This window comes from Idiotropiscis lumnitzeri, chromosome 17 (genome assembly GCF_059441095.1).
Source record: "Idiotropiscis lumnitzeri isolate Australia: NSW breed Sydney's pygmy pipehorse chromosome 17, RoL_Ilum_1.0, whole genome shotgun sequence".
Taxonomy (NCBI): domain Eukaryota; kingdom Metazoa; phylum Chordata; class Actinopteri; order Syngnathiformes; family Syngnathidae; genus Idiotropiscis; species Idiotropiscis lumnitzeri.
The window spans coordinates 8081499-8106601 of record NC_142407.1 but is presented as its reverse complement, the minus strand read 5'-3'; the positions used below and the strand labels follow the sequence as shown (position 1 = coordinate 8106601).

The 25103-nt window shown below is 40.7% G+C and overlaps 1 protein-coding gene across 1 annotated transcript in view; it reads left to right on the top strand.

Annotated features, from left to right (window-relative positions):
* The window catches only part of cxadr (CXADR Ig-like cell adhesion molecule), a 34179-nt gene that overhangs the window by 6743 nt on the left and 2333 nt on the right, over positions 1 to 25103 (top strand). Inside the window, exons 2-6 of the mRNA XM_088280301.1 lie at positions 12288 to 12463; positions 17803 to 18007; positions 22608 to 22763; positions 22869 to 22991; positions 23947 to 24085. Of these exons, the coding sequence (XP_088136427.1) occupies positions 12288 to 12463; positions 17803 to 18007; positions 22608 to 22763; positions 22869 to 22991; positions 23947 to 24085 (799 nt within the window). The remainder of the gene's footprint in view (positions 1 to 12287; positions 12464 to 17802; positions 18008 to 22607; positions 22764 to 22868; positions 22992 to 23946; positions 24086 to 25103) is intronic.

Here is a 25103-nt window from a genome sequence, read left to right as displayed (position 1 = left end):
TATTGGAAACCAAACGGTTGTATTTTGCATTTTGCACCCAGGTCTCCTCACAGCTTATTTCGATGCTTCTACTGTCATCATTAACACACATTAAAATTGTGTCCCCGTGCGCTTTTACATTCCTGCTGTCAGTGGATCTGTGCTGTAGCTTTGATGATTGAGACATCTGCTTGAGTTGGGAATTGTGATGGAACTGTGCCTAAACCGCAGCAGCGGAAATGCGACACTTCATCTTTGTAGGGAAATCGGTATAATGATGGGAGAATTATTACTATTATTATTTTTTACCAGAGAATATTTATGTGACGTTCTTATTTGTGATGGTCCCAATGACGAATATCCGTTCCAATAAACGGGCACAATGTGGCAATTCTGCTGCAGTGGTTACTAATAGGATCTTGAGACACCATCTGTTAAGTTCATTAATGAAAGTCATACAAAATTCATGGAGACGAAGTCACAGAGCTTTTTTTTTTTCCAGAGGCCAGCGGTCGAATAGGAAGGCCCTATACCATCTTCAGCTGTATTGCCACGCACAATGTCAAACGTAAGCTCACAAGGTTATGGGCACAAGAGCCATGCGTTGAAACCTTCGGTGCCTGTTATCGAGCCGATGAAAGTGAGGAGATGATTCAATGGTTACTGTTTTAAAGCAGCTTGTTGAACTGCGGTTGACGACCCATAGGCATAAAAAGAGACTAGCCTGCAATTAATACGCATTCACTTGTGTTATAACAAACCGCTTGATTCGGTTTTGTGCAAATGTGAACAAGGCCGATAAAAACCATATATGCTTCCCCCCCCCCACACCAATAATTCACTCTCTCTGGTCCAAATCATTGGATACAGTTTCTTTTCTCGCAGTAAACAATAAAACTGAATCACCACAATCCGCATGACACACTATTCCTTATTGGACGGTGGTGCGCGCCGGAATGTAAACAGTAAGTTTGCTTGACAGTCTAGTGAGTAAAACTGAGCTAATAAACCAAATAATTTTTGGATTACGTGAATAATTTGGTAGTATGCCAGGTTGCCATATAGCAGCCGATATTCGAGTGTGTTTGAACAGTGTGTCGCAAATTACTCGCAGATTGTCCTGGTTCACAAAGTGAAATGCGGATGTGCTGCTTGAGCATTATTTATTGTGGTTTGCCATTCGCAAATCTACCTGTTCATTGATTTAATTTCTTTTAACTTCTCCATCATTTGTGGGGAAACAAAATGTTGAAAAATGCTCTCAACGAGCAGGTATGACTAATTATTAATCCGAATGCCCTGTGTTGGGTAAATAAAGTTGCTTTGCCTTGCCTTCTGAAATCACAAATTTGCTCAAATTATTCTTAATTGCACGTTATTGTTGATACATGAATGAGCGTGTGATTTCTCACAATAATGATCGACAACACTGGCCTACGAAGCAGCGGCGCCGTTGTTGTAACAGCACGTAGTACAATTTTTATCTGTAAGCTTAGCTGTGTGTTCACCGTACCGTATTATATTATATGAATTTTTTTTTTTCTTTACTTATATGGCCAGCAAAGATGTTTCTGATTCTGATCCGAGTCACCTGGAGGTCAGCTTGCGTGGCAGGCAATAATGTTGGCTTTATTGTTTTGCTTCTGTTGTTTGTCCTCTTGACATTGAAAATGAGGGCTTTGCTCCCCATGATCTATTCAGCCATTTTCTTCCTCTTATCTGAGATCGGGTTACGTCGCAGCAGGCCAAGCAAGGAAACTCAGACATCCCGTTCCCCAGCCGCTTCCTCCACTTAAGATTTAAGTAAAGGTTTGAATTTATTTATTAGCTGTTCGGCCCAGATGATTGTCCACTTTCACGATTTATTAGTAAAGTACATTCATGATGTTATGTATATGTTTTTTTTTTTTTAACAATTTTTGGGACGGACCTAGATGAAATGACAAGTGTTAAAATTCCTACTATAGTTTGTAGTTCTACATCTTAATGGGCTTAGTGCATTTATTTCAACTCTCCAGACCCCTCCAGACTCGTCCTCATTCTTATTTCTCCATAACAAAAAATCTCTTGTATATCTGAGAAGCGTGTAGAATACATGTCTTCCTAGTGTGCCATGGCTTACTGGATTGCCGCTTTGTTTGGGATATCTCAACTAGTTCAGCAGGGTTATTTTTAACACTCCCAATTGCATCTTGTCACTTAACGTTGTATGCGGAGTCCTCGTTTGGTGCCTCCTCCTTGTGTCTGTGCTGAGGGTGCGAGCTGGAGGCATGAGTAAACCCGGGGGGGCCCGTTTAAGCCGTAACAACAACTGACAGTCTTTGCCTGTGGCGTCCTACAGGGTTCAACATCCAGGTGTGTTTACTACTTTGGCCTTCAAGAACCTCTTAGTGTCGAGGAGACTCCAGCTTTGGAACATCTGGTTTGTCTGTCCGTCTGTGCCAAGATAAATTGTAGAAGTCAAAAAGGGATTATCCATCTTATCTGTCAGCAGCATTCTTATCTTGATGTCCTGGTGTAGTGTCTCCCTCTTCACACAGAGGACAGGAAGGCACAGTCTGTGTTGAAACATTCTTAGCAAGTCCTCATTCTGGCTAGTGGGAATGCTTTTGGCAGAATTAGAGCGTTTAGAAAGAAGGGATGCCATGAATGTGTTTGAAAAGGAATGGATGTTTTAGCAGATATTACAAAGTACTCACAGTCTCTGCCCATATTCTCCGAGGCCTTCGTCAGTAAACGGGTCTTTTCATTGAAATGATGTGCTAGCGCCTGTGACAGAATGAAGCATGATTTGGCCGTAAATTGCACACAGCACAACAAACATTGAAACTACTGCTTTTTTGTTTTTGTTTTTTTTGGCGCATCATTATGCAGATGCAGAAGGAAAAATTCGTTCATGCATATACACGATATTGATTGTATTGCGCAGATTCTGCTAGCTTGGAGCCGTAATTAACGCCAACTAATGTCTGAGTAAAAGTTGATTGCCTGTGACGGAAAGTGCTCTCAGCATATGGACCGATTTAAGAGCCATGACTGGTATGCACATTGCTTTTGGGTCAACACTGTTCCACTTAATTCCCAAAGAGTGCATTTCAAACTGTTGCCAACAGTTAAACTAATTGAGATGAAAATCAAAACAAATCTGCATTTCAGCTGTGGATTCGGAAAGGCAACGAAGCAACCTGCTCTTTGTATAATTGGGCCTTGATCTGTGTTGAAACTCAAACAACACTTCCCATTTCTCCAAATGCGAGTTATCCAACTCAGGTTTGAAATCGTCTAAATTTATGACCATATACACGAGTAGCATCATGGCAAATTAGACAGGGACCCTCATTTTAGACAAGAACTTGTCATTCAATGCCTCCAGTAATTTCATACAATATTATAGAATGCAAACTTTTGGGGCCGTCAAAGTTAAAGTATTAATTATGGAGATTAGCGTATTTTCCACACGATAAGGCGCTACTTTTTTCCTAGATTTTGAACCGTGCGGCTAATACAACGGTGCGGCTTTTCAGTGGATTTTTCGTTCACCTGTAGGGGCTCTCTATCGTTCTGAAAATACGCTAAATAAATCTTGATTTTTAAAATTTTTTCTTTCTCTTGTGTCTGTTCTGTTTTAATGAGCAAAGTTGTTGCCGTGTTAAAAAGCACTGTTTTAACAATCTGTTTTTGTACCTTTATGTGCATTCACAGTACAAAAATCATTCTGTACATGCAGTAAACAATCTTTTTTTTTTTCAACATAGAAAACTGCGGCTTATAGCCTGGTACGGCTTTTATATCATTTTTTTGTTGTTGTGGTTTTCCCCAAAAAGTTGCTGCGGCTTATATGCGGGTGCGGTAAAATATGGTAATTTAAATTTTATGATGCACTAAAAATAATTAACTCAGTTAACTCATTTGCAGTCAAACTTAGAAGAAAGTTTCCGTCGCAAAGACAGACTTTTAGATTTAGATTAGGTTTTACTTTAAAAATTTGTTCGACGGCTCATTGGAGAAATGAGTTAATTGCCTAGCCTAACTGCAGCTGCATCCATTTGTGCGTTTGTCTGTTTGCTATGTTCAACAAATGGCAACTGTCTTTCAGGCTTATTTTTCACTTTGCTTGAGCGTGTCTGAAGCGTGCTCTTTTCTCCAATTTTTTCACCCAGCAAAAAACAAAACCTAAATGAAGCGACGGCTACGTAGCGATCGTTTTGTAGCTATAGCCTTTAGCTTCGCTCAAAGGGTTGTTGTGGCATGTTGTGGAATATGCGATGCCAACTGATGGAACCCCTTCATACACAAGATGACACATTGGAAGCACCAAACTCTCGACAAACATAACAGCAGGGAAAGCAAAAGTTGGCAGTGGGAAGACAAGTGCCGTTCCAAGACTGAGAGCGTCCTTTTCCGCCAGTAGTTTATTGTACTGCATTTTTTTAAAGAGTTTTAAAATGTTTGCAAGCATTTGAAAATCTAGGGGTCATAATTTTAGGTATACTTATTGATTAAACTATTAATCCAGGAAATTATAATCACTTTTAGTGGAGAGTCAATAATTTCCAGAAATATTTGTAGTGGGGTATAAATAAATATTTAGTTTATTAATGGCCAAAAATTGACTCAATTACTTCGTATTAAGCTGTATATTGTCACAAAAAAACAAACAAAAAACATGGGAAGCATTGAATTCATTGAGGCCATTCTGTTAATATTAAACTTGCCTGCTGCTATCAGGCATTTTACTTTGATCTGTTTGGTTGTTCATTATTAGTCTAGCGCTTCCTTAGAGTGGATTTAAAGTGCACTCCGTATGAATAGAGATACGGAACTTTCTCTGCACCCTTTTTACATTTTTTTTTTCCAAAGTTAACTGAGAGTTTTTGGCTCTCACAATGAACATACCATTGCTGTTAAATTCTTGCCATTCGTTTCAGGTGATATGAGGAAGTTTCTGTGGAAGTTCACTGAAGGTAGTTGACTGACTCATATGTGACTACTCGCCCGGTACATTCTCACGGAGCTTATTTATTGACTTATCAGTTGTGTGAACATGGTAGATCTCGAGTGCTTGGCGCTGGAATTTTCAGTCCAAGTCTTTATTTTGAATGTAATTTTGACTTGCCAAAGCAACTTGGTTTTAGTCCATCACAAGTCTGGATGATGTCGATTTTCTGTGCTGTATTTAAGTCTGAGCGTTTGATCAGTGTTGCTGCCTCCTGATCACAGTTGGCAGTGTGCCCTGGGGCACTGACAAAAGATAGGCTCGGGGCGCCAGAAGGGGCCCGGTCTGTATCAGGCCCACTGTATTTGTTTTGGGGGTTGGAGGTATTATAGAGGCAGCAGCATAGGCCTCCCCTTTATGTAGAGAAACCTCTGTGTCAGGAGAGATGAGGAGACACCCCGTGACTCCACCCCATTGAGCTTTGTGGCTTTTTTTTCTCTTTTGGTGTAAGGCCAGGATGGCCGAGTGGTCTAAGGCGCCGCGTTCAGGACCCAGTCTCCCCAGGAGGCCTGGGTTCGAATCTCGAATTTCCCCATTGTGGGACTAATAAAGGGCAAATTATTATTATTATTATTATTATTTTTGTTTTGAGCTGGATTTTCACTGCAGGTCTGATTGCCCGATGCATGGCCCTATTGTTTGGGTCAAATGATCAGGTTGATCTGTCTACGTACACTGGAGTGGCATTACATGATATCCTATTCATATTGGAGTTTTGTCTTCTCGTGAAAGGGGATATCTGATTTCATACATTTTTTTTTTTCGGCTTTTGGGCTCCCATGACACATATCAAAATTGGACACATGAGTATGATAATGATATCACTTGACTCATGTTGTGTAAATCCTGCCATGGTTGATAATGTTTTGGCCCTTTTAACACTGACTTAATTCCCAACCGGATTCCCCCAAACCAGGGGTGTCAAACTCATTTTTGTGGCTTGGCCACATCATAGTTAAGGTTTCCCTCAGAGGGCCGTTATGACTGTGAACCTATATAAATGTATGATCACCTTACGTTATCGCACACACACAACAGATTGATGGAAAGACCGTCAGTCATTGTTTGTTCAGCAATTCTTTAATTTATTTTAAAAGGGGTGGGGATTGGTCACAAATAAATGGCAATATCTCATGTTTCAATGTTATTAAAAGTGAAGAAAATGTGCTAGAAACAGGAAGTCGCGGGCCTCATAAAATGTGGTCGCAGGCCAGATCTGGCCCCTGGGCCTTGAGTTTGACACCTGTGCCCTAAACCAACACTTACATAATACATGTCTTTGTGACCTTCTTAAATTGAAATGACAGTATTTTATAAGCCTCATCTCTGCAGTGTTGTCATCCATGAGATAGGAGCTCCGCGTATTTATTTGTGATGTACACATCTATTTTGCACCGCTCCGAAGTCGTGCAAACTCCTTTCACATGCTCTCTAATTGCACCCTGGGAATTGTGTTCTCCCCTGCAAAATCTGGAGGACATGATTTTGTACTTCTCCAGCATCTCTGACTGAAGTGTGTCTGTAATATATTCTCACCCCCCCTTTTTGGCTATGTACAGTGTATCATTCAATTTTGTAAAGCCGTTTATATCTCAATGTTCTATTTGCTTTTGTTCTTGTTTAATTTCCTCTAAGATTATATTGTCTCTCCTGTTTTTCCCCCCCCATCAGGAGGACATTATCTTTGTTGTTCTATGGCTTGGTGCCATGCCTATCAGCTTTACGGCACAGGCAGTGATCACATTTTTGCTAGCTGTGTGCGTGCTTGCTAACACTCCGCTCACTGAGATACCACCTTTAGTTTGCTGCTGATCAAGCCCCTTGTTGGCAGAGAGGTTCGGAAACCTGCTGGTAGTATGAAGTTGAAATTAAAAGTTGCACCTGCCCTGACTATGACGTAACGAGAGCAATTAAGACTTGCTGAGTTTTTCATTAACGGACTATTAAATATACACCAATGGGAATTGCAATCCCTCTTCCTCTGCGCGTCTCCTCCTTCCTTCTTGACGTTAGCTCCTCTGTTGCCGCTTTTGTTCAGCAGCGCCAGTTATTTCTAACAGGTAGGATTGTAACTCATTTAAATTCATGAATTAAAATTAAGTCACCACTTGTTTTTTTTTTTTATCCTTCCATTTTCCGAACCTCTTGTCCTCACTCGGGTCACGGGCCTGCGAGCCTATCCCAACTAATGATAGTTTATCACAGCAGCCGCTTGCAAGGAAGTCGTGAGTTGTTACTTAGAGCAAGTCTTCGTTTTTTTTATTTTAAACTTACTATATCTGTCAATGTGTGTATCCAGTCAACAATCTCTTCTGTCCATGTCCACGACAATGACATCAAAACATCAGCCACAGGCCCCCCTTTAAAAGCTGTCAAATGCCCTTGCAGCAAAGTAAAGTGCGTGCCATTTGTCACCCTTTTATCATTTAATGTCCAATTATGTCATAACGACCTTTAGGTCATCCTCACTGGGAATTGATGGCTGCACTGTGCGCTAAGTGGAGCTTTCAGGCTGCATTACAGGCACAATCAGAATGCTTCAACATTCCCTGCCCTGCGCAACACTAAATAAACGTCACTACCAAAGCACACAGGGCACACACATCGCTTTAAATTCCTCTGGGTACACTTGGCCCGAGTATTCAGAGGCTTCCTTCTGAGCGGCAAGCGAGTTAAGAAGTTATCTTGTGCTGTGAGCAAGATAATTGATGTTCTCGCCGGCACAGTCACAGGGGACCCGCTTAACTGTTTGTGATGGCGAGAGTGTCTGAGCTATTTAATTTACTCATTCCACTGCTCCTAGACTGAAAGTTTACAATCATGAATCACCAATGTAGTGTTTATGCCATCATTATTTCCTATTTAGGAAAATGTTAACGCTCTTTTAGAGGCTGTGTTTGGATAGGGTTTTTTTTTTGTGATTTTTCTTTTTTAAATGATGAATTAATTGCTGAAATTATTAAAAACATTTTTTTTCTTTCCAGTGGCAACTTAATTGTATTCAGGAATGTTAAGGCAACTAAACGACATACAATGACATGGTCACCTCTTTCACTGTTGAGCTTTTCCCCCATTGTTGTTGACTTGCACCCCCACCCCTGTGAGCCCTCCCAATGCTCGGGCGTAAGTTTTAGACTCATGCACTTTCGTGTCAAAGGTTGGAGCTAATGCTCCTCTGTGGCCTCTGCCAGGACATTTTGGCTCGACCGGGACAAGAGCCACAAAAGGTTAGCTTGTTAGATTGTCCTGCTTTCAGGCTTTATTGCTGTCTGCAGAAGTTACAACATTCAACATAAACTTTAAAAGACAAAAGCATTATTTGCTGTAGGAAAGTAGTTTCCTACTGCCCGTACATCAATCAGTCAAAACGGCGGCATTAATCCGGTTTAGTGTTTTAAAGCATTGACAAGAATGAATGGACAATGAATTGTAATTTTCATGGCACAATACCTACATGGCACCTTTTGCGCTGCTGGTTGTCACTCAAGCGCTCCCTTTCTCCGTCCTTCTCTTAACGTGGTCTCGCAATCGCCACAGCAACCCACCCTTCTCCAAGGGTTTGGTTGCCAGGAGACAGGATTCACTCCCCATTGTATGCCGACAAAGGTGGAGGGGGTGAACAGAGTTGCAATCGGTAACACCGGAGAGAATTGGAGGTCTGGGGATGTCGGCTCTCCACAGTCACTCCACAAGTTGGAGGGCAGGGGAGGGGATAGCCACATAGTGTTGGCATAATTGCTGAATGAAAGTGGGTGAGTGGAAACGGGTGCATTGAATGGGGCGTGCTGACACCCTCAATTCCTTGTGCTCATTTCCCGTCTCTCGGTAACCATGCAGCGATTTCCAATGCAGTCGAATCAGGAGTTGGTTTGACAATTATTAAAGACACACTGTGCCATACATATGGAGGACTGAAAGTGCCCTTTATTATAATAATAATAATATGTAATAATAATATAATAATAAATAAATACACAATGAAATCCTTAATTCAAATTATCATTAATTAAATAAATGTTTCATTAATTAATTAAATTACCAATGATTATTTGTAAAAAAAATATATATAATTATTTCGGTATTTAATTAATTATTTTTGTATTTACTTAATTATTTCTGTTTCTAATTAATTATTTCCTGGTCCCGCGTTGCAGTGTTTCATGAATTTATTTTTTCTGTCAAACTTGCCCTTCAAAGTTAGTGTGCGGGTCCTGCTCACCAAACTTTGATGAGCAAGTTTGATAGATAAAATTAATTCAAGAAACACTGCAATGTGGGACCATGAAATAATTAGAAACAGAAATAATTAATTAAATACAGAATTAATTAATTACATTTTGAAACAATTATATGTATATATATTTTAACATATTATATTTAATTATTTAATGACACATTTCTATATTTAATTCCATATTTAATGAATAAAGAATGACACTTTTATTTAACTATCCAATGGTGCATTTATTTATTCATCTGATTTATTTAATTCCATATATATGATTGGAACTATTAATTAGTGACGCTTTTAATTAAACATTTCATGTTATATTTATTAATTTAATTTTAGCACTTTCAGTCCACCATATGTACATAGTTGTGAGTGACTTTTTAATGAGCCACCAATCATATGTAGCCTCCCCTCTATGGTGAGACGTAGGCATTTTCTCTGTATTGTATAAAACCTTGATCTCTAATTACCTACCGTGTATGTTTGGTTTCCAGCTGTATTTTGCTTTACTTTAGTGACATAAGGGCCTCTTGGCAGTTATATTTACAAAGCAAAGGTGAGTTTACTTTTACTTTGGTGTAGTCATACAAAACGGGAACCGACTTCTGATATGCCACAGGCTTTTCGTGCAAAATTTTACTCGGAGTATGAACATTTAGTATTAGTTCACGGTGTTTTTCCGATATAAGTGATGCCACCTGGATTTATTTAAAGGGTCCTACTAAAACTTAAGTCACGCAGCGACAAATCTAGCATCTGAGATTTTGCAAATACTTTTAAAGCTTTGAATACGAGATGCAAATTACCAATTGCTATTGTGCAAGTACTGTAGGCGTCATGTTTCACCCTCAAATTTGAGAATGCGTTTGTTTTTATTATAGTTAAAGTAACAATTAGGGCTGTGACTAAAGAATATTTGGAGGATTATTCTATCGTTATTCCATCAATTAATCGAATAATCAGATATTTTATTTTGCATAAATTTTAAGAAAATAATTTTTCCAATTACTTTTTATGAACCAATTATTGTTGTTTATTTGGTGTTGTTTAGACAACTAGACAACAATTGAGCAATGTCTCACAAGTTGGTTTGCTGTTGTACTCGCCAACCCTTTTCAGACTTATTCCGTTTACTGGTTTGGGTCATTGTTTCCCAGAAGAAGTCATTTGCATTTAGCACAGTTCCGCTAGTCGAGGTTGTTTTTGCACGAGCCGGATTTGACAGGTTTATACTTCCCATGTGCTGACTGAATTTGGAATCAATCGTTACACTGTCTGTGTTCCTCTGCCCTGGCACTGCTGTCACCTGAGCCACTAGCCAAGCAGCCTTTGCATACACAAAGCTGACATGATGTCATAGTTTGACACTCTTTCACATTTGCGTGGGCGAAAACAGACTGTTGAGACAAACCGTACATGATTTATGAATGATTTACTGGTTTATTAGAAAACATTTTGGTCACAGAATGCAATTTTCTCCCCTTACAAACACTTTTGACAAATGACCATGTCACCACCTTTTAAAGCTCTTTATCCATTGTCGGAGTGACAGTTTTCTCGATATTTCTTCCCTTGTCTTTGGCCGAAGGCAACGGCTGGCGCCCATGAAAGTCTGTCAAAATGTTCAAACGGCCAGCTGGAGCACTGACGGCTATGATGTAGAAGTATGTTTGTGCAAATGCTCTACGGGTTTAAGCCTCAGCAACAGCGTTTGTGACTGTACACTTGTGTGGCGTATTTTAATTCAGTTGCGCAAACATGGCCCAGATCCAGCATGAAATTGAGCTGATGGTTGTGAAATGAGGCAGAGAGCTCAACCTGTAGCTACCACTGTTCATACCCACAGGGCAAGGAGCTTGGACTTTCTTATACAATCGTCTTGAGTATTAAAATAACCAGGAAAAAAAACCCAACTCTTCTTCAGAGGAAAAATTCCAATCATAATTACATTTGCATTTTTGATACGTTGGCGGTCACCTTGACCTTGCACATGCCGTGTTATGTAAATGTGAAAACAACCAACAGCGCTGCCTACTGCCATGCTGAGACAGCCATTCACACCCCCTTTATGTCTGTCACATTAATAAAACGGGCATAGTGATTCAATGGCTTGGGAGAAGGTATTGCAAGTGTGGAGTTTGAAAGGATGTTGCGCAAAACTGGAAGTGCTTGTGTTTGGGGAAAATCTTTGTTGGATGGAAATAGTCTCGTAATTATTGAAAACCTTCTAGAAAGCGTATGCAAATGTTGTCTATGAAGCGCTGACAGTTGCATCCTTTGGCTCCTGTCGCAATTACTTTAATTACTGTCGCAAGTTAGCCACCTTTGTGTAGGATCTCGATAAGATGGAAATGCGACTTGAAATGATCCTTTTTTTATTTTATTCAACAAGGGTAACTCTTTTAATGAAGTAATTTAAGTGACATCTGTCTTTGTTTTGTTGTTGACTGTTTATTACACCTTGACAGCGCACTTTAGCAGTGACATATGGCGGTGGCTTCATTTTTATTTTTTTGTCACCACCCACTGACTCAAAGGTGGATGGCTGTCAGATGGATTTTAATGTGTTGAGGCAGCACGTGACAACTTCATTCTCTACGCACCCTTTTTTTTTTTTTAAGTGAGGTTTAAATCTCTTATTGAATAGAGAATATTAGCCCAGTTGCTGTGCCCAGGAAATTATGCCTGTTCTAAGAATAAATGCTTAATAAGAGGAGTCTGCTGAGTTTGAGAAGGGCTGCAACATGCCTTGGTTATTATTACCCTTCCCTCAGTTAAGCCATGCTCTATTACTGTGGGGTTTTTTTCACTGTGTGTTTTACACTATGCATATTTTAAGAGGTACTTCACTGCTACAACGAGATGTAGCCATAGTTATTTTATGAGTGCAACATTCTTTGCACCAAAACATTTGACAGCTTCCCGGTTTCCTCTTTTTTTTATGTCTGTTGTGCAAATTAATGCAGATTCTACCGGTGACAAAAACTAATTATGCTCCATTTAAAAGTGTTTGAAACTATGTACTGTTTTTGCACTGCATGCAATTGTTGATATTTATTCTCTTTTTGCTTTTCCATACAGGTTCGACCATTGGACTGGAGATAACATCCTCGGGGTCGACATCCACATCCCTTGAGAAAGCCAGTGGTGAAAGTGTAAAACTAGATTGCATGTTTAGTTTAAGCCCTGAGGATTCTGGGCCGCTGGATATTGAATGGAGCCTCCTGTCCTCGGACAACCAGAAGGAAGATAAAGTGGTACGTGTAAAGTTTTTGCCTCAAACGTGAACATTATTTTGAAACTTTGGGTGTTAATTGTTAATTATTATTATTTATTTTTTTTACAAATGGTTAGAATCATTCCAACCTGGTATTGCACATTTTTTTTCGACCACACGCGGACAAAATTGTTGCACGCTTTTGTGGGAGTCAAAACATGTCGTTTGTAGTCACCGTTCAAATCTAAGACAGCTTAAGATGAAATTGGCCGAAAAGGCTTGTCCTGAAATGGTTCGATTGCGACGACTGCCTCAGAAGGCGGTGCAACAAAAATTTACATTAAAGCAGTGCTCTTCAATTATTTTCTCACGCCACCTCGCCCCCAGCAAGAAGAAAACAATTCACACCCCCACCACACCCCCCACTCTCTGTGGCAACTATGGAAAATAGCATTTTTGTTGCAAAACAAACCTACACCATAGAGTTAATACTCGCTGCACAAAACGGCAATGAGAGCACCACTGCCAACTACTGGCGTGGATGTGCAATTACACTTTATTGTAGTCCGGCAGGAAAAAAAAAACATGTTCCCCCTCAGCATTGCACCCCCTTCCCCAAGGGAGCCCGCCCCACTATTTGAGAAGCGCTGCATTAAAGGTACCATAATTTGTATCAAAGCCAGGTTCATGATTGTTTTGAAGCAATTCTGTCAGACCACCCCGAAAAAAAAAAAAAAGCAATTCCTGATTTTTATTAATTTTCTGTCTTTAAATGTCTCATTATTTTTTATCAATTCCGAGGTGTTTCAGTGATCATTTTAGCTTCTATTTTTTTTTTTTCAACTGAAAGGCTGCCAGGAATTTAGTCAATGTGTGTACGCCCCACAAAGTGAACTCAGTCTTGTCGGTGTAACGATTTGGCCAGTGTGTGGGATTTGGCATCGACGTACCCTGCCTGCACGCTTTATTAAACAAGCGGTGAAATGTAATACAGATCTAAACACGAGTTGTGTATTTTTATAAGAGCTTTCAATATATGCAGTATGTATGAGCGCATGTCATTTGAGCCACATTCATTCCTAGTGAGTTTGTTCTCTCGCTTTTTACTTTTGTGTCTCACACACTCAGTAGGAGTGATGGAGGCTCTTTTTATTGCAGCCAGTGTCTTTCCCTTCCAGCTTGGCGCTCAGCCATGTAAAGGGAGAACTACACAACCACAGGCCTCCAATGGATCCCCACATGCCCTCAAGGCTGGTATAGCTGTAGAGAATTTGGGTAACGCCAATTAAATTGTGCGAGATCACTGTTTCGGACAAACTGGAATCCAAATGCATTTCTATTGCTAAACCTTTTTAGACATTTTGACTGGTTAGAAATATATTTGTTCTCCTTGGACCTTTCAAACTCGGCTCATCCCTCGTGCTCCTTCTGGTGTTGCCGTTAACCAATATGAGTTCATTCACATTGTAAGCGCTATGATAGCAATATTTTAAAGGCCTGATAAGTATGAGCTGGTATGTGCTAAAACCGCTTTGACCGAGGCTTCCAAGTCAACTGAGAAAATAAGAATCAAGTGATTGATAGATTTTATTGAACATATGAACAGAAGATAAAAACAAAATCATCAGTAGATGTCATAGTTCAACTCGGTTTACATGTTCAAAGGGAGTAGGAAGAAGTACAACAATTATCAAACTCACTTTTATATATTGTTACCCTTATACCCCCAGGTTCTTTGGTAAAATGAATCTTAGATACGTTAATAGCAGCCATGTGCATTTCAGCTTTTCTTGCCAGCTTATAGAATGGAACCGCAACTGACTGGTTACCGCCTGTCATAAGTACCAGGAGAACAATTGCGGGGTGAAAAAAAAAAAAAAACAGGACTACTGTGATAAGGAGGGCAATTATCTCAGAAAAAATGACTTCCTTGCATGACTACATTGAATGCCATTCATAGTCTCTTGAGCAGAGCAGAAGAATAACGTTCTTTAAGCAAGCTTTTCGCGTATAAAGCCAAGTATTGAAAAAAACGGATAGCTTCTTTTAATTTTTTTTTTTTCATAGTGATCTTGACTATTGCCGCTTTCCACTGCACAGTTGTTAGCATCTTGACCAGGTGTAGGCAAACTACGGCCCGGGGGCCACATGCGGCCCGTTAAACGTTTTACTCCGGCCCGCCGAACTTGAAAAAAAAAATTACATGAATAAACCTTGTTCATGTTTTATTTTCTAAATACGGTGGTTTTTCAAAGACAATACATATTGTTGTAATGCTTTTGTTCGCTTTCATTTAAAATGAAATGTTTGGGGTTTTTTTCTCCGATGAGGTGAGGTTACCGAAACACTCCATTGTGGCCCGCCAATCAAAAAGTTTGCCCACCCCCGATCTTGACATACATCAAATGCAAGTTTTTTTTTTTTGTTTGTTTTTTTTGTGGTTTCATTTGTGCAGCCACTGGTTTATGCTGCTTATTAGATTTAACAGACTAATGCCAGTTTTGCTCTTGTGCTTCTTCATTCGCGTTTGACTTGCAAATCCTTTTATGAAATCATCTTCCTATTGACGTTAATAATTTTCAGTAAACATGAGCTTTGTTTACAAACTCATCAACTAATTCAGACCAGAGCGAGTGAACAACCATGATGGATGTATCCTAAGCCACAGAGAGTACCATGTGGGGCCGAGTAGGTACTGTCGCAGAGTTAGCAGGCTGATAGCATAGTTACTAAAGACAGTCATATTTGAACATTTTTTAACTTAGGCTAACGATATGTTACTTTCTCTGTTTCAGTTGCTTTTATGTTCAGTTTCCACCAAGCAGTTGGCTCAGATCAAGTAAACCTTGTTTAGACTTGGGTCTCTGAGCTACGGTACATCAATTGTTTGAGGTTATTACACATCAGCCCGCGAGACAGTAACTACTTCTCCAATTAATTAAAGAAAAAGAAAAGTCTTTATATAACGTTGACATCTTACTTGGTGCCAGTATTAGTTAACAGGAAACATGGCAGGGAAATGTTCCCATTTCGAAAGTGACAAACAACTACAGAGAACACTGCAGCCACACTGAAGCCTCTCAGCCATAAAATCAGTTTTATACATCTATTCAACATTGTGGTCCTCTGATTTGCCTCCCAACGTATTTCCATCGCTTCCCTTTTTTCTTCACGCAGCAACGGATGAAGCAATGACCTCATATGTGCCGTATACTTAATAAAGGTGAAACCACACTTTTTTTTTTTAACTCTGAGATGTCTCCAAGTGCCCGAGCCAGATGGTGATTTTTATCGTAGTGTCCTGTTTGCTCGAAGTTTAAGCGCTGAGGTGCTCCTCTGTCCATCGTCTCTCCACCAGCTTGTCTTGTCATGTGCTTTTATTTTAATTCCCCAATGCTCTTTGTAGGACTTCATGATTCTCAGAGTCATACTGGTTTCCAGATAAAAAAAATAAAACATATCTATATAATGGCTCGAGGTGTGTAAAAATAGTCCCATCTGTGCACCTGTAAATATTTGAGTAAGAATTCTTGTCTGGGCGAGCTCGGGGCCATTTAATTTCCTCTTCTTTGTGGTCTCATCTCACATATTGCTGTTATTACTGCCCACGTTCCCGTTCCCCAGTGAAAGTTGAAACACTCAATTCCCTCCCGCTTGACAACGTTGTGGAATTTTAACTGAATTACCTGTTTAGGTTAATATGTGCAAGATGAGCACCGTGACCCCCCAACCCCCCTTGACCCTTTCCCCATACCACTCCATTTCATACTTAGCAGAACCACAAAATGTACAAAAATACCAAAAAACTGGCGCGTCATTTACTTGCTTTCCTTCTCACGTTCTCTGAGAATTTTGCCTCCATCAAGAACTTCATTATTCTCTCTCGCATGCCATGTTTAGTTTTCCCCTTCTCTCCACCCTGGGGTATTGCTATGAATTTTGTCTGGTGCTCAACATGGCAGAAAAAAAACCTCGTTGTTGTCTCACCTCGTAGAATTAACTTTAAGTCTTCTTTCTGGCTCCACCTGGCCTTCATTTTTCTGCTGCTCTTAAGACCCAGAGTGTGGGTCTGTTTGTCTTGGTGGATGGGGGAGTGGACATAATTGTGGTCTCCTGTCCTTTGTTGACACAGCAGGTGTTGATTTGACTCCACACTGGCCGCTTTGTTTGTTCCACCTTGGTCCCAGTAGGGGAAGACTGAAGGACATTGTAATATAAAAGAGCTTACTTTTACTCCTCGGGATAGCTTTCTCTATACGCTGACCAATGACTACTCGACATGTTACATAGATGTGCAGTGTGTATGATAAATGTTAACATATGTGCCACTAGTCACTTTTTACTGTTATCTGTATTTCTATCCATTTTTATACCTCTCAATTTGTACTCCTTGTTCCGATTTTGACTTTCAGTGTGAATTATGCATACAAATGCATTTCTACAGTTTCTGACGCTGTAAATGTTTATCATAATTTGTTTCATTATATGCTTTTCACAAATATTACTTTAGTATAATTAGACCATAAATATGCATTACTGACCACCACACACCACAATGGGACGCCCGATTCATTTTTTTGTCTTGTTACTTAGATTCATAATAATAATAATAATAATACTCCAGCTGAATTTAGCATAAAAACAAATTTGAAAAAGAAAAGTGTTCCTCTGTGTGTATGGTGATGAGCGGTGTTGTTTTCGTGCCAAAGCTTCCTTCTGGGATTCTCGCCAAAAAGTACCCACATGCATTTCCGAGATTTCATGTGTGTGTTTTTGCAAATTTAGCTGGGCTTGGATGTTTTTGTTTCTAAGAAAAGGCTTTTTACCGTGCCTACTCCATAGCACCAGACATTTGAAGAAGATGGATCTTTGTTGTCACATGCTCTAAACAACCAGTACTTGTCAGAAATTCATGCAGCTCCCTGAGTGTTGCTTTCAGTCTCTCGGCAGTCTCCCTGACCAGCTTTCGTCTCGTCTCGTCTCGTCTAGTCTTTCTTTTTTTTTTTTTAATCAGTTTTGTAGGGACATCTGGTTCTAGGGGATGACTGCGATGTGCCACATTTTCTCCAATTGTTGATGATGGTCTTCGTCTTGTACTGCCTTGGAAATTCTTTTGCACCCTCGTGATGCGGTGGAAGCTTATTGCAGACCATTACTGGTGCTGTACAATGTGACTAAAAAAAAAAAGAAATGTATATGAAATATATATATAACAAAATCTGACATTTGAACAGTGGTGCCTAGACCATTATACGCACATCATTGATGTTTACACTTAAAAACATTTTTGACTATTTGCCCTTTTTTTTTTTTCTTGATTTCATATAAACAAATGGATGTCCCACGTCAACTACTGTTGTACATCTCCTCTATGACCAGGTCATCCTGTACTCGGGCGACAGGGCTTACGAGGACTACTACGCTCCTATGAAGGGTCGAGTACACTTCAATTCAGCTGACCCCAAGAATGGCGACGCCTCCATCAACCTGACAGGCCTGAAGTCATCGGACTCTGGCACTTACCAGTGTAAAGTGAAGAAGGCTCCTGGCATCCGCAGCAGAAAAATGCTGCTGATTGTCATGGGTGAGTGAAACAAAAACAAAAAAGCTTGCCACTGTAGGTACCTTCAAAATTGTTTTTTTTCTCACCGGGCATGGTCCCTCCTCTTTTTGCAGTAGAAATGCTCCAAATCACATGCTCTTTTCCTCGCTTGGCTGTTTTGATTTAATCCCCACTAAAATTGAGAACATACCCTTCCCAGAGGCTGTAGACCATTGACCTCCTCGTGTTAAATTTCTGTGTTCACCCACCCTGATTGTCAAAAGTGATCATCTTTTACCTCAGTATTGAGGTCATTATTTAATATTTATCTCGCATGCTTTTTTTTTTTTTTTTTTTAGATGAATTCAGAATAGAAAATCTGTTCTTACTCTTCCAGTAAACAATACTCATGCACATTAATGTTGATGATTGGTCCGCTGAGCAAATGATGTTGAAAGTGAATTTGTGCAAAGGCGAAAACAACCAACATGGTGAGATACGCTCTGCACTGTGGCCTTATCGTAGCTATGTTATCTGCGCTTTTTCAATACGCCGCTTAAAAAAAAAATGGCTGCTGCTCTCCCACACAAATGTGACTGCACTGCTCCCACCAGTTCAACCAGAAATACTCAAGCTATTGTGCATGCTACAGCTGACCACAGAACTGTTGTTGGCAAAGCTGTTTAGAAGGCTGTTACTCTACACGTAGACAATTAGTTTGCTTCTACTTTACAGTCTGTTAGTTTGGAAAACGAAGTTGATCATTTATATTTTGGGGGGAAAATCAGATATTGATTATTTTTTTATGAAGTTACTTTAAGCGGATAAAATTTGATCAATGGACTGATTTCTGGTGTAGGTTGTACATCCTCAGGCCATGAGCATCACTATTGGTCCAGGCGGAGAAGCAGTTTCAATTGACAGGCTGCTGTCACTGTCCTGCTCCACTGACAGACTGAGGAAAGCCGTCCTCACCCTCATGCGTTTTTGTTTTTTTTATTTGACCTAGAAGGGGAACACCAATATCACATTCCCTTAAATCTGTACTGTACTGCCAACATGGTGCATGCTGAGTCCCATGCATCATATTCCGGTCCTTCAGACTACACTGGATTAAAAAAAAGAAATCTTTTTTACATTCCGTGTTGAAAAGTTTTTCATACATTTTAATATCAGTAATTTTGGTCTCTGATTTGCCCTATGTTGTTGTCATTGTGGAGACTGTTGGGAAAATGAATTTCCCCTTGTGTGTGAATGAAGACTGTTTTGATCAAGTTATCTTTAAAAACCTTGGTACTTTGAATTCATTGGCTCACTGAATAAAATTAAGTCACTTGAGTCTACTCGTTATCTATTGAAAAAATAAGAGCATGTCATTACTCTGTATTGAAGCATGAAGCACAGTCAATTGGCAAAAATATAATAAAACACCCACCCTGAAACATTTCAATATACATACTTGGATAGCTTTGGAGACCGATTTGTCGTGCTATTTCCCATCACTATCTACTGAATCTTATGCCCTTGGATTTAGTTCGACATTTTGACAGAAATTCCTATCAGCTAACAGACTTTATGTGACCCAGCTCTGATCACGGTTAATATGCTGACATATCAAGCTATAGTGTGTGTGGCAGAGAGCAGGAGGGAAATAGCTGGAGGCTACATCTCTGACAGGTTGCTCGCTATTGACCCCCGGGGCCAGGAATGTTCTTAGCAAAGACACATCGGCAAGGAGAAGCGAGGACAACTTGCTGCCTGCTCTGCGTTTTACCTTACGTTGATCTTGTCACAAAGTGGATGGTACCAGGAACACAAACAAACGTCTATACTAATATATACAGCCGGCCAGGTGTTGCTTTGCCTTGTCACATACGCTGCTATTTTTAGAAATACATGGACGCTGACAACAAGCGAGCACACTGCGTAATGTGTTCAGCTACTTAACCGGAGGTAGCGTCTGTTGTGTTCTCCTTAGCTTGTAGCTGGACATTGAAGTTGAGAGGAGGAGAGTATCCACCTGCAGCTCAGAAATGCCTGTCAGGAACATGATTGTTTGCTTTCTCTGACGACTCATTCTCTGCACTCCACACAGTGTATACGGAAAGTGTTCATAGCACTTTATTATCCACCACACACACGTTTTGTTGTTAAAGTATTCCAAAATGTAATACGTTAACTTTTCCCTTAATGGTATAGGAACAACACCCCATCACATATGAAATCACATGTGTGTAATTATTCACAGCCTTGAAGATCAAAATTGAACTCAGGTTCATACTGTTTCAAGTGATCTGATTGAGATGTTTCTACAGTTTAATTGGAGTCAAGCTATGGTAAATTCAGTTGATTGGACATGCTATAGAAAGGGATACAAGGTCACACGGTTGACAGTGGAATTCTGAGTACCGGCCAAGCATGCTGTCTGTAAACCTCAAAGAGGATTGTCGAATGGCACAAATGTGGGGAAGGTTCCGGAAAAAAAATCTGCTGCTTTGAAGCTCCTTATTAGCTTCCATCATCGAAGTTAGCTGGCTACCTGTCTAGATTGAGCTATCAGGGGAAAAGGGCTTTAGTCAAGGAGGTGCCCAAGGTCCCGCTGATGATTGTGTCCGAGATTCAGCATTCCTTCATGAAGAGCAGAACCATCCCAAAGACGCCTAAAAGACTCTCAGACGATAGGTGACAAAATTCTCATGTCCGACGAAGCACAGATTGACATCGGTTTATTGTGAAAGCCAAACGTTATCTTTGATAAAACCATGGCCCATGCCAACCCCACAGTGAAGCAAAACACTCACACAGCATGATGCTACTAGGAATGTTTTTCAACAGCTGGAATTTGGAGAATAGTCAGGGTTCAAGTCGAGATGAATACAGCAACATCCCGGATTCAAACCCATTCCAAAGCACTCTTGACTTCACACTAGGGCGACGGTTCATCTTTCAGCAGGACAACGACCTTAGGCACACAGCCAAGATATCAAAGGAGTGGCTTCAGGACAACTCCGAATGTCCTTGAGTGGCCCAGCCAAAACCCAATCCAATTGAACATCAATGGAGAGATCTGAAAATGGCTGCGCACCGACGCACCCCGTCTAACCTGATTGAGCTTGATAGGTGATGCTAAGAGAAATGCTCAGAGGTAGGTGTGCCCAGCTGGTGACATCATTTTGAAAAACACTTAAGGCTGGAATTGCTGTCATAGGTATGGCAACGAACTACTGAGCATGTGAGTTCTTATTTTCAATCAATTTTGGGGAAAATAAAAATCTAGTTGTCTTTATGAAGTGTTGAATTTGGTGAGAGGTGCGTGCGGTTTATCTTAATACATTTTGTACTACGCCTGTAACAAAACAAAAATGGCAAAGTGAAGCACTGTGTATTCTTCCCAGATGCGTGGTTTATCAAGCTGTTAAACCTTACATTAAAAATGTCGGCAAATCTCAAGACAACCTTGATTGATTTACTCTACCTGGCTTTTGTTCTAACGCTTGGGTTATTTTTGTGGGTTTTTGAAGCTTTGCGCCTCCTGAACAAAATATACGCCACAGTGGATATACTGTATATATTTTGCTTATCTATCCCAGATGATAGCCTTGAGAAACTCGTAAATTCCAACCCGTTATTCATTTTACCCTACTAGGTTATATGTCTATACCCTGCCCTCCATCCTCTCTCACCTTCTCCTTTAACCTCATCCTTCAAACAAATAAATCTACTCGTTGCTATCGCATTCCTAATGCGAGATGCTGCCTGTTCTGACCCTTTGACGCATCCACTTTCACCTTTTAAAAGATGCGTTCTGAATGTCATCACTCTCTGACATTTACCGTGTGTTGTCTCCATGTGTGTGCGGAGGTACAACATAACAGCAGCAAGAGCAGCCAGATAGGAATAGCTCAGCCTTGGCCCTCATCACACTACCATCTGTCCATCAGCTCATGCTTATTTATTTCACTGTCCTGATCCAATGTGTGTTTAAAATAATACTACGAGCACTCAAGCGCCGTCAGTCTCCTGTTAATCCTGGCAGCGAGGCTCCGCCCTTCCGCTTGACACCTGGTTCTCATCTGGAGGGACCCATTTCATGCTCTTGTTGAACCCATTACCACACCATGATGTCAGTCCTGTCAGAAAAAAACTCCACAGGCTTGGATCGTGGCCCTCATGGGCCATTTCTCTCTCTCTCTCTCTCTCTCGTTCACTCCCCACCCCACCCCCCCAGCGCCTGGCTGACAGTGTGTCTGGGTTTCACCGGAGTTGGTCTGCTTTTAATTTGAAGCGGTGTTTGTTTTAAAATCCTCCCCCTTCCCTCTATCTCATCTCCTGCCAACACTCTGACTGACCAAGAAGTGTTTGCGCGCATTTTGCTTTTCGGATGAAAGTCTGTGCTTCGATCCTGAACTGAAGTGTGGGCACACGTGCGTTCATGTGTCCAATGTCACACGGCTTTTTCTTCCTCACCATTATCCTGAGTGACATCTCCTGTAATGACAGCAACTGTATCAATTACTCTGATTACTACTCTCATTATGCTGATGACTGCTGCTTTGACTGATGGAACAAATCAACTTAAGAATGCATTATTCAGCCTCACATATTTATTTCTTTTTTTTACATCCCTTCCTTTTCCCCATAGTGAAGCCATCCAAGCCCAGGTGCTACGCTGAAGGACTCACACAGGAGGGCAAAGACATTGTTCTCAGGTGTACATCTAACGAGGGCACCAAACCCATGCAGTACAGCTGGGAAAAGACCAGTGACGGAAAAGTGCTGCCTGCTTCCGGTGTGATAGGTAAGGCTTTTATGGAACGCACCATCCCAAAAAATAGAAACTGCATTCACACCATTTAGTGTCCTGTTACAACTGTGTTTCTGTGATGGTTTGCCCTTGCTACAGACCCAGTGGGAGGTACCATTAATGTCAGGAACGCATCTGCCAGCGCATCTGGCACATATCGCTGCACTGCCACCAACCGGGTCGGGGCTGAGGACTGTATACTGTATCTCAATGTCACTCCTCGTAAGTATACAGATGAATGACGTTCTTTCGCTTGTCGTCTCTTTTAAAAGGGTGGTTAAGAAAAGGGCGGAATTGCAGTGCTGGCATGCAAAATCTTTTACTCTCGCTGCATAGAACATTCGGGTTCTATACTATATGTGCTCTGTGATTGGAAGGCAATCAGTCTAAGGTGTACACCACCTTCCGCCCAAAGCAGGGATTTACATGGTGCCGACAACTGAGGCATGTTGGTGTGGCCCTGCCAGAACCGGCCCTGGCTCTGTGAAAATCATGATGTACTATAAGTTTCATATTTAGCATCTTTATATTGTATTATTTATCCCTTTAAGAAAATATTACTTCTAATGTTTTTTTTTTGCATGTTGTTATTTTCAGTATTAAAAAAAATATGTATATATTGCATTTATTTATTTATTTATAAAAGGATACTTCTACAGCCATGATTCTGTAACTACTACATCTTTGAGTGGCCCGACACCAAGTTGTGGTGGCCCTGTCAGAACTGGGACTGGCCCCGTATATCCATAATGTAATATGATAAATTTCAATGATTATTTTAATGTAAACCATTGTTAATGCCCAATCCTGCAAAGTTAGCTGGGATAGGTGCTAGCTCACCAGTAACACCAGTGAGGAGAAATGGTTTAAATAAAATGTGAATGGATGGATACCTGGATAGACAAGAAACTTTGATTCTCAGACAGCAGCATATGACATAGAATAGCTGAGTAAGAATGGGTGTGCAGGTATGTGCAACTTGGGGAAATAACTGTGAGCTTCTACCACATAGTCTTTGGCGTTATTGCAGGGCAGATAACATAGAAAACACTTTAGACTTAATGTTTTGGGATTATTCCATTAATAAGAAAAACAAATAAGATGTATGAATGACTAAAAGATGCACCGTATTTATTTTGTCTAATCAAACCCTTGAACTCCTCTCCTTTGTGCTCAGCTCCCAATACTGCTGGCATCATCGCAGGAGCCATAATTGCGGTACTGCTGATCCTCATCATTATTGCCATCATACTCTTCTGCTGTTGCCGTGCCCGACACAGGAAGAAGTATGAGAAGGAAATCTGCAATGAGATAAGGTACCCAGCCACACTTTTAACATTTAGCTCACTGATAAGTGCAGATAATATATAATCTTGCAGTCTGTGAAACTGCAGATGCGGGGGCGGGAGATCTATCCATCCTGAAATTTAAATACTTAATATATGCTACGAAATATAAATCACAGCGATTGGGGGAAAAGTGGAATATAATCAATCTTGTATAACATCAAAAATGCAAACGCTTCTGCTGCAAATGTGGTGTGAAAATGACAAGGGAACATGAATTTATGACGAGTAAACATCGGAATGAAGTACAATGAAATGAAATATGTGAAATGGGAGTGACTTCAAATGCACGTCGCTATGACAAGCATCGTTTGTCATACTATGTGTGAGTAGAAGTCGTACAATATCGTAAGCAGGCGCATATTGCTGTCTTGAAACAGCAGCTCCTAAAGAGGCTTCTGGTTAACAGCGATACTGTACATCAACACATAGAGGCGCGCGCAAACATGCTTCCACCTACCATGAAAATGTTATTTTTCTACATCAGCGCTTTCCGTTTTTTTTTTTTTTTTTTTTTTTTTTACACCACTCCTCAAATTAACAGCTGTGGTAATCAGTTTGAAAGCTTTGTTTGCTCTGTGGATCCTGTGTCATGTCTGTTGCGGCGCCCCCCTCCCCTCCCCCTCTCAACCCAGCACCATCCACCCCTCCATCCGGCCCTCGGGCGCTGTGCAACCGGCGGGCTTACTATCACTCTGCTGCGGACTGAATCTGTCTAAGACCACAATGTGACACTGCTCACGCTGTAGGACAAAGAGGATTAGACCACTGGTCCTGTCTAGAACACACAGGCGCACATTTGCTGAAACACCGCCCCATGACGCCATGGACAACACAAGCTCCGGCCCCTCCGGCTCAGTTTGGTCGAGCATTTAACTGGATTAATGCTGCTTATTAGCTGTTAATGTGGCTGCAGAGGGAGGCGAGGGCATTGCTGTGTTTGGTCGCTCGCTTCAGACTCCACATGCTATCGCAGTCAGCTCGGCTA